Below are 10,261 nucleotides of genomic sequence, written 5' to 3'. Positions count from 1 at the left end.
CCGCTCAAGCTCGCCGTCTCTGCAAGATTAACGATGGCAGTTTGCACGCACAGCTACTAGAAGATTTACATCTGTCAGACAGGTTGCTGACGTCGTCAAGCTTCGTTTGAGTCTGCGCGTCAGAAACGGAAGTGCTAAAAAATGCTAAAACTGGGCTTCATTTGTCTCAATTGAGTTCCAATGGGGTCGCTGTGTGCATTTCTTTTACTGTCTATGTAAAAAACACTATACATCTGTTCAGTCCAAACATTTAAAGGCGACCCGGAGGAAGACTCGTGTACCGGAAGTAGAAGGTGTAGTTCCACCCCGCGCGGGCGAATTTGAAAGAAGAGCAGATTCGTTTACACTCGAAAACAGAGAAACTTGTTTTTATGTAATTCCACATAACGTTGACAGAACGTTTAACGGATTGGTCAGTGTTAGGAAAACAAATGCGCAGCTCTTGTATGTTGTGATCGTTAGCTTAGCTTCGTTTAGCTTAGCAAGATGAGCATCAAAGCCGAGCGAGTATCGATGAAGAGCGGCGCTGGAAGCAGAAGTGAGTGTGTTTACTGTGACTCTCTCATCTGATCCGATCTGATTACAGTCTGAGATCAGTGCTTCTTGTTCGTAGATTCAGATGGAAGAAGATCCAGCAGGTTATTATCCCTGTCTCCTGAAGCTGAGGTGAGTTCAGTTCTTCAGCACAAACCCAGTCTCTGGTGATCAGAACATATACAATAGACATGAGTTTATAGTTTAGAAGCTCTCGATATGTCGGTATCAATATATGTATATAATAGTAGTTCATTTTTGCTTGTAGAGTCAAACCAACATTTATTCAGACGCCTTCATCATGTCACGGTTTATTTTCTGTAGTTTAGAAAATGGTCATAACATATGAGAAGAACTCCGAGTCAGAACAAATTCATCTCTATGATGTCAGATGAACTTGCTCATGTCAAAGTTTCTGAAGCATTTCTGCTCCTAAATGTTACTGGTAGTCCACTGTATGAAACTGTATTCGCTTTCCTCACTTATAGAAATTAAATTTAGAGTCATTTACCCACTAGTAAAACACATAAAAATAATGACTGTATTTTCATTAACTAACATTAACAAAGATTAATAAATACAGTAATAAATGTATTATTCATTGTTTGTTCATGTTAATTAATACATTAACTAACATTAACTAATGGAACCTTATTCTAAAGTGTTACCATAATAATAATATATATATATGGTGTTTTAATGATTTTTGGTTTGATTGTGTATAATATATGAATAATAATCAGTTAATTAAAGTGACAGTGAATGAAGAACTCACTGTTTGTTTATTGCCAAAATTAACCCTTAAAGAGCCACACAGATGGGAAATCAAAAATGACCTGTATTACAGTGTATGATGTAGCTGTCCATCTGTGTAAACAATGTGCAAACAATTAAACCAAAAAGTACACGATTTATAAAGTTATTGGCTTCTAAAGTAAGGAGTCGACTCTGAATCACTGAAACGAGTCGTTATAGATTTCAAATCTTTTGCCCATCTCTATGTACGTCACTAGGAGCACTTTGCATAATAATCTCTGCCCCCCCCCCCCCCCACACACACACACACACACAGACGCTCTGGTTGGTGTGAGAGCATCATGTCGAGGAGACAGTGTGTTTTTAATTGTAAAGGCAAGTTTGTTTTATTTTCACTGCTAAAGAATGAAGATCAGAAGAACCAATGGCTAAAATTCATGTTTACCACAATACCAGAGCAGTACAACAAATCCCTTTTGTTGTGTTCACAACATTTCACTGATGACTGCTTTTCTAATCTCGGTGAGTACAGCGGGATTTTCAAAGCGTTTGGCCATAAAAGATGGTTCATTAACAACGAGCATCTCCGAATCACAACGTGAAGTATGATTATGAAGTTATGTGTTTGTTTTCTCCCGAGCGTCTTATCAGTATGTGTGCTGTCTGCAGCCTTTGTCTGTGCTGATCTTCATTTACAAACACGTCATTAAAATGAAGTGTAACTCTGTGAATACTCAACGAAGAGACATGAGAGAGATATCTTTAGAAAGCTTGACATGTCTACTTTAAAACTAAACAAGTGCTGCCGAAAACAGATATTCTGTGATAAAGTAATCCATATGAAAACAACGCGATGTCCGTTTTTCATGTCCCCTTCATTATATCTAATGTGACCACGCCCCCGCGCCGAACGCTCTATTCAGATTCAAACTGAAGTGCGTGGCTTGAATACACACACACAGAAGAAAAAGCAGTGAGACTGTTCAAGTTTTTTATTTTACTGTTTGCTTCGCGGTGAGAGGAATAAGACATAATTCACCCCAAACAGATGCTAACGCATAGTTTACCGTAGAGGTGAGTGCGGAGCAACCAATCAAACCTGACTATGTTAGTTGACCAATCAGAACACAGTATGCTACCGAAAGGTGGGGTTTAAGGAAACTGAATCTTTTGAACAGCTTTGTGTGATCCCGTTTGGGGATCTCTGACAATTGAGGTAATTTTAAAATGATATTTTGACAAAATGACAATGTTTTTTAACCTTGGATGGATTTAAACCTAATGTACAGGACTTATAAACAGTGATAGGAAGCTTCGAATTTTCATCTTAGTGGCTCTTTAAGCGTTGTTGGGGACGTTTTCGTCCACTAGTGTGTAAAGTTGAGTCTATTTTGGCAACAACTTTCTCTGTGTTTCAACTAATGGAATGATTGTTGGTGACATCTTATTTTGACACATTTTGTGAAAACTCAACAGTACACTGTGGGCATATTCACTACCCTTTCGTTATGTTCGGGATGAAAACATCCACTAAATTAAACTGCTGTAAAAATGTGTCAGATAAATATTATTTTCAAACTTTTTTTGCATAAATCTATTAATCAACCTCAGTCCTGATCAAAACTACAAAATGTTTTTTTTTTTTCAATCCCAAGATTTTAACTCTTTAATTACCAAGTTCATAAATGATGTCACTGATTTGGGGACACACACACACACAATAACTTATTTTCAATATAAAAAGTGATTGTGTAATGGACTGGATTTTTTTTTTTACCTTTTATCACAGTCTTGGGCAGGTCAAAGATTAGTAGCAACATTGGCTTTGATGCATTGTTAGTTTTTGTGCAGCATTAGATTACTTTTTTTTTTTTCTCCCTCATTTACTGTCCGTGGCTGTTTTTGCCCCATTGACTTCCATTATAATGACATTTTGTCATTGCAAAGCCATGACACCATAAAATCATGCATTCTTGATTGTTTGGTGGTTTTCCCTTTTGGGAAGAGGTCAAATTTGTAATTTTTACGGTTGATAACTAGATGGGTACTTCAACCCTTTAGATAGACCTGTGCAAAAAACTAAAACTTAGCTTCTGGTTTGTATATGAAGTATAACAGCAAATTATAGTGTGTGTGTGTGTGTGTGTGTGTGTGATAGAGAGAGAGAGATTATGTGATAGAGAGAGAACTTTGTGCACTTACCTTGATGTATCTGAAAAAAAAATCAAAATATGCAGCTCAGCTCTCAGAACTACATGGAGTAAACAATAACAAAATAAGTGTATTTATGCACCTGCTTTGATGGTTAGAAGTACAGGCTAAACAAAAACAAGTGGATTTAAACACTTGTGTGTGAAATGCTCGTCTTTGCTTGATGGTAAAGCCAGTTTAAAACCTAAAAATCCTTCAATGATACACTTTCAGTTTTTCTGTAAAAAAGAAATCTACTTTGCATCAGATTTATGAACATAATGTATTATGAACCAAAATGCAACACCAACTTCAAAATAAGCTGTAGCTCGCTGGAGGGGTCAAGCTGCATAATCATTTCTAAAACTTCGGTACAAGTCAAGCCCTTTCTCATGTTGCTTGCTGCTCTTCTCACCATTAAATGACCAGCACGATGGCATACAAGTGTTTAAACCACCTCTGTGAAGTTTGCACCCCATAAAAAGAAATAATTACCAAAACTATGCCATTCGTTTGTGCTACGATTGTGCTGATTTGTGCCGCAGAAACAGATGTTTCTGGCTGTGATGTCACTCTCCACCCCAGCTCATCAAAATCGCATGGATTGTCATTCGTTTGTGCCGGTTTGTGCTGTTACGATAAAGATTGCATCTTGTCCTCTTCCTTAGAAATAACACTTTGGATTCAGGAAAGTGACGTCATTCTCCACCCCATGCCGTCCAAATCGCCCCAAACCGGTGGTGCATTTTCTTCGTGCTCGATTTGTGCTGTTTGTGCCTTAGAAAGAACCATCATAAAGCCCCCCACATACTCCAAATCCACCCCAAATAGACTCGTTGGTTTGTGCCTCGTTTGTGCTGGTTTGTGCCAGTAATATTTTTGTTTGTGCTGCTTCAGTTTTTAAGATATTAAATAGACTGTGGCGTCACTCCACCCCACACATGCTCCAAATTTACCCAAATCTTATTTATTTGTGCTTTGTTTGTGCTGGTAATATTTTTGTTTTTGCTACTGTTTTTTTTTTTTTTTAAACAGTAGCAAAAACGAAAATATTAACAGGGCAAACGAAGCACAAACAAAGAAGATTTTGGGTGCTGATTGACATCAGAAAATGACCACTAAACATTATTGTAATATCATAAAAACCTAAGCAGCACAAACAAATGTTTTTACATGGCACAAATGACGCACAAACAAGACCACTTTCATGGATTAGGAGTATGGGGCTGAGTGACGTCATCATCTATAATTCAATGTCTAATATTTTAAAAACCGAAGCAGCACAAACGAAAATATTACTGGCACAAACCAGCAGAAAGAGGCACAAACAAACGAGTCTATTTGGAGTGGATTTGGAGTATGTGGGGGGCTGAGTGTATGTATCTACAGAAGGAAAACAGTGTTTGTTTTAACGGCACAAATGGGCACAAACAAACTGCCCTGGTTTGGAGCGATTTGGGTGACATTGGAAGGAGAGTGACGCCACACGGTCAAAAAAAGAATGTTTTATATCTCAAACACCAAACCAGCACAAACGTTCGTTTCTGCGGCACAAATCAGCACAAACGAATGGCATAGTTTTGGTGATTATATCTTTTTATGGGGTGCCAACTTCACAGAGGTGTTTAAATCCACTTACCTTGTTTTTGTTTAGTCCGTACTTCTCACCACCATCAAAAGGCAGCAGGTGCATAAATACACTTTGTTTTTATTTTCTCCATGTAGTTCTGAGAGCTGAGGTGCATTTTTAGATTTTTTCAGATACATCAAGGTAAGTGTGCAAAGGTCTCCCTCACAACCTCTCTCACTCTCTCTCTCTCACACACACACACACACACACACACACACATACTCTCTCTCTCTCTGTCTCTCTCTCACTCTCTCTCACACACACACACACACTATAATTTGCTGTTATACTCCATATACAGGTCCTTCTAAAAAAATTAGCATATTGTGATAAAGTTCATTATTTTCCGTAATGTAATGATAAAAATTAAACTTTCATATATTTTATATTCATTGCACACCAACTGAACTATTTCAGGTCTTTTATTGTTTAATACTGATGATTTTGGCATACAGCTCATGAAAACCCAAAATTCCTATCTCAAAAAATTAGCATATCATGAAAAGGTTCTCTAAACGAGCTATTAACCTAATCATCTGAGTCAACTAATTAACTCTAAACACCTGCAAAATATTCCTGAGGCTTTTACAAACTCCCAGCCTGGTTCATTACTCAAAACCGCAATCATGGGTAAGACTGACCTGACTGCTGTCCAGAAGGCCATCATTGACCCCCTCAAGCGAGAGGGTAAGACACAGAAAGAAATTTCTGAATGAATAGGCTGTTCCCAGAGTGCTGTATCAAGGCACCTCAGTGGGAAGTCTGTGGGAAGGAAAAAGTGTGGCAAAAAACGCTGCACAACGAGAAGAGGTGACCGGACCCTGAGGAAGATTGTGGAGAAGGACCGATTCCAGACCTTGGGGAACCTGCGGAAGCAGTGGACTGAGTCTGGAGTAGAAACATCCAGAGCCACCGTGCACAGGTGTGTGCAGGACATGGGCTACAGGTGCCGCATTCCCCAGGTCAAGCCACTTTTGAACCAGAAACAGCGGCAGAAGAGCCTGACCTGGGCTACAGAGAAGCAGCACTGGACTTTTGGACAAATTTTCCATGTCATTCGGAAATCAAGGTGCCAGAGTCTGGAGGAAGACTGGGGAGAAGGAAATGCCAAAATGCCTGAAGTCCAGTGTCAAGTACCCACAGTCAGTGATGGTCTGGGGTGCCATGTCAGCTGCTGGTGTTGCTCCACTGTGTTTTATCAAGGGCAGGGTCAATGCAGCTAGTTATCAGGAGATTTTGGAGCACTTCATGCTTCCATCTGCTGAAAAGCTTTATGGAGATGAAGATTTCGTTTTTCAGCACGTCCTGGCACCTGCTCACAGTGCCAAAACCACTGGTAAATGGTTTACTGACCATGGTATTACTGTGCTCAATTGGCCTGCCAACTCTCCTGACCTGAACCCCATAGAGAATCTGTGGGATATTGTGAAGAGAAAGTTGAGAGACAAAAGACCCAACACTCTGGATGAGGTTAAGGGTGTACTCACACTAGCCAGTTTGAACCGTGCCCGGGTGCGTTTGACCACCAAAGCGCGGTTCGTTTGACCTAGTGTGAGTGCTCCGAATCGTGCCCGGGCGCGGCTCGATTAGCCGGCCCTGGCCCGCTTGGAAGAGGTGGGCCAGGGCACGGTTCAGTTGGACTCGGGCGCGGTTCGCATGCAGTGTTAGCGCTAACCGTGCTGGAGCACGGAAAAGGACGCGTTGCGTCACGGTTTTGCGACGCTCCAAAACCAACATGACAGGGAAAGGGTCGCTTTGGTCTACGGCAGAGGTGCAAAACGCATAAAAACTAAAAACTGCAAAATCCTTGCTGCACTTCAGCTGGTACATTGCAAACATCCTCATACGAGCAGCGCGATTACGTGAAAATTTTCGCGCCACTAAGGCGACACATCTGTTTAACAACAGGCTGTGAGAGGGCTGTGGACCAAACGACACAAAATTATCCACAAAGAAAACAGAGCGATGTACTCCATTGCGTTCAGAGAGCGCCGCTCTTCCTGTTTATCCCGAAACCATCGCACCATAATGACGTAAGCGTGCTCCGGCACGAATGCTGAAACGCTATATGTGAGTGCAGGCCAGAGGGGGAGTGGGGAGGGGGGACAATCGTACTCGGGCCTGGTTCATGGCAACCGTGCCTAGTGTGAGTACACCCTAAGGCCGCTACCGAAGCATCCTGGGCCTCCATAACACCTCAGCAGCGCCACAGGCTGATTGCCTCCATGCCACGCCGCATTGAAGCAGTCATTTCTGCAAAAGGATTTCCCACCAAGTATTGAGTGCATAACTGAACATAATTATTTGAAGGTTGACTTTTTTTGAATTAAAAACACTTTTCTTTTATTGGTTGGATGAAATATGCTAATTTTTTGAGATAGGAATTTTGGGTTTTCATGAGCTGTATGCTAAAATCATCAGTATTAAAAGAATAAAAGACCTGAAATATTTAAGTTGGTGTGCAATGAATCTAAAATATATGAAAGTTAAATTTTTATCATTACATTATGGAAAATAATGAACTTTGTCACAATATGCAAATTTTTGAGAAGGACCTGTACACGCCAGAAAGGTCTATCTAAAGGGTTGAAGTACCCACCTTGTGATCAACTGAAAAAGGAAAATATTTTACCTCTTCCCAAAAGGGAAAACCACCAAACATCAAGAATACTGATTATATGGTGTCATGACTTTGCAATCAAAAAATGTCGTTATAATGGAAGTCAATGGAGCAAAAACCGCCACCAACAATAAATGAGAGAGAAAATGTTTTAAATCTAACGTTGCACAAAAATTTACAATGCATCCAAGTCAATTTTTTTATTAATCTTTGACATGCCCAAGACTGTTATTCAAGGTAAAAAAAAAAAAAATGATTATTTCATCCTGAACATAACGAAAGGGTAGTGAATTTGAACAACGCACAAGGGTCAACAATGTAGAGACTACACTTTAAAAACTGTTTTCAGATGTTCTGTAAGTGCTATGAGGTGTTAGTGAATCCTGCAGCGGTGAACTGGTTTGGCTCATGATAATGGATGTGTGTAATATTATAATGTCTGGTCTGTCGCTCGTAAGGCTCCAGCTGTGGCTGTGAAGCGGTCAATCACTGTCAGGAAGATTGCTCCCAGGAAAACTCAGGTCAGTCTCTCAAACCCTTCCCAGTGTCATGATTGTTTAGTTTTGGGGCTGTAGCTCAAGTGCCTGATGTGATCTGGTGGAAATGTTCCTGTAGGCGCTGTGTGACAGTAACAAGGAGAATGTGTCTGGATCATCTGCAGTGGTGAAGTCGTCTCCAGCTGCAGCATCGGTCCTCTCGCCCGTCCCGCCTCCTCCGTCTCCATCATCTGTGTCTGCTCTGCACAGAGAGCCGGAGCAGGACCCCGTCTGGCCCCTACGAGTGCGGCGCTCCTACAGTCGCCAGAGTCCGGGGGACCGGTCCTTCGGCAGCCCAAACGCCCGTCCTGCTCCTCCCTCTTCTCACAACACCCCAGACACCCTGTTTGGTTTCGAGAGGCTTCAGACGCCAGAGGTGATGCGCACTGCTGCTGTGGGCTCCTTCCACCTCTCCGCTGCGGATGACAACGTGTCCCAGCCTCCAGAGATCGATCCTAACATCCCCGGTGTGTGTCTGGGGAAGAAGACGGCCAGGAGGAAGCGTGTCCAACAGATGAAGGTGAGGACATGGTTTAAAGGTGATGTGTGTGCTCTTTAAGGAATAGTTCAACTCCAAATAATTTAGGGCATTTTCTGAAAATGTATACACGCCTTCAGATCATCTGAGATGTAGATGAGTTTGTTTCTTCATCAGGTTTGTAGAAATGTAGCACTGCATCAGTGTCTCATCAATGGATGCTCTGCAGTGAATGGGTGCCGTCAGAATGAGAGTCTGATAAAAACATCCCAATAATCCACAGCACTCCAGTCCATCAGTGAACATCTGGAGAAGACACAAGATGAAACACATGTAATGAAGCTGTAGTGCAGCGCAGGGTTTCCTGGATGTGAAGCACAGATGCAGCACACATCTCTCATTTCTACTTCAGCCAATAGAATTGCAGGACTGCCTTTCAAACAGCACTCTCTCTTCACAAACACCTGTTTATTTGCTCTGATCCGTTGTGATTTTTGTCCTGCTCTTTCAGATGTCGGAGCTGGACCTTCTTGCCGCGGAGATGAATGCAGAGTTTGAGGAAGCAGAAAGTTTTGAACTGTTTGTTGAATGAAGAGCCACGCGCTCGGGACATTCCCACGTCACACTGCTTCGTTATCGTCATCGCGTTTACTGCCCTTAAATCTGATCTGAACGCTTGTTTTAAGAGTTAGTTGTTCTGATATAATCACAATGCTGCATTCATCAGTTAATCTTTGAATGACGTCCGCTGATGAAAAAACCTGTAGTGATTTTATTTGTTTTTTTCTCTTATTTGATTTACCCCAGATCTCCTGGTAGATGGTTCATGTTTACTACATGACTGTAGTGTTCTACTGTTTGAAGAAGAAGCGTTGTAAAGCAGTAGTAGCCTGTCAGAGCTGAAAGTGTATATAACACAGGCATACTGCATTTCTGTTCATACTAAATGACATCATGTTTAAAATATCTAGATGAGTTGATCTATAAATCTTTAGATGTGTTTTATATCAGAGTAAGTGTCTAAATATATTAATGTAGCCTTATTTAACATTGTCTACTTTGTCTTGTCCTTTTTTTGTCATTAAATTGAAGCGTTTTGTAATTTCCTGTTTTATGTTTTCCAGATTGTAAATAAAGCCTGTATTTGTAAAAAGAAAAATGTTAGATTTTTTTTTTTTTTAATAAATGCAGCTTTTATTGAGATTAGACAGTTTGTTTTGTTTGTTTTTGTTTTATCAGTCATGGATGTATCTAAATAAGCAACATAAGATATTTTTTTTTTTTACATCTGCTTAATAAAAATCAGTAAAGCAAAAAGAAACGAGAAGAACCACATGCATTTGAACAATGGTATCTTTCATAATTGTACCGTATGGTGTTACTCTCTGAATGTGTTAATCTGTCAGAGGACAGAGGCGTTCTGAGGACGAGGACAGGATCCTGGCGTTCCTCTGAGTCTGTCTGATATTGATTATAGCCCGCTGTCTGAGCACTGTCACAGAACTGATCATCCATCG

The 10,261-nt window shown here is 40.8% G+C and overlaps 1 protein-coding gene across 2 annotated transcripts; it reads left to right on the top strand.

Annotated features, from left to right (window-relative positions):
• Positions 1 to 9: 9 nt before the first annotated feature.
• On the top strand, positions 10 to 10,026 carry LOC127991041 (sororin-B). 2 transcript variants are annotated; one of them, XM_052591544.1, is made up of 5 exons: positions 10 to 538; positions 614 to 666; positions 8,189 to 8,251; positions 8,346 to 8,786; positions 8,922 to 10,026. In XM_052591544.1, exons 1-5 carry the CDS (start codon positions 487 to 489, stop codon positions 9,018 to 9,020), a joined length of 708 nt encoding a protein of 235 aa, XP_052447504.1. In that variant the 5' UTR covers positions 10 to 486; the 3' UTR covers positions 9,021 to 10,026. The 2 variants fall into 2 exon arrangements, with proteins under 2 accessions (XP_052447504.1, XP_052447505.1); XM_052591545.1 differs by having other exon boundaries at positions 21 to 538; positions 9,256 to 10,014.
• The last annotated feature ends 235 nt before the right edge of the window (positions 10,027 to 10,261 follow it).

This window comes from Carassius gibelio, chromosome A5, assembly GCF_023724105.1.
Source record: "Carassius gibelio isolate Cgi1373 ecotype wild population from Czech Republic chromosome A5, carGib1.2-hapl.c, whole genome shotgun sequence".
Taxonomy (NCBI): Eukaryota; Metazoa; Chordata; class Actinopteri; order Cypriniformes; family Cyprinidae; genus Carassius; species Carassius gibelio.
Note: the sequence above shows the minus strand (reverse complement) of the source record. Positions and strands in the feature narration are given on the sequence as shown.

Excerpts from the sequence above, each read along its gene's own strand:
- LOC127991041 (XM_052591544.1), top strand. The coding sequence starts at position 487 with ATGAGCATCAAAGCCGAGCGAGTATCGATGAAGAGCGGCGCTGGAAGC. Across the intron at positions 8,252-8,345 it reads TTGCTCCCAGGAAAACTCAG|GCGCTGTGTGACAGTAACAA; the intron begins GTCAGTCTCTCA and ends ATGTTCCTGTAG. Across the intron at positions 8,787-8,921 it reads AGCGTGTCCAACAGATGAAG|GTTTGTAGAAATGTAGCACT; the intron begins GTGAGGACATGG and ends TTTCTTCATCAG.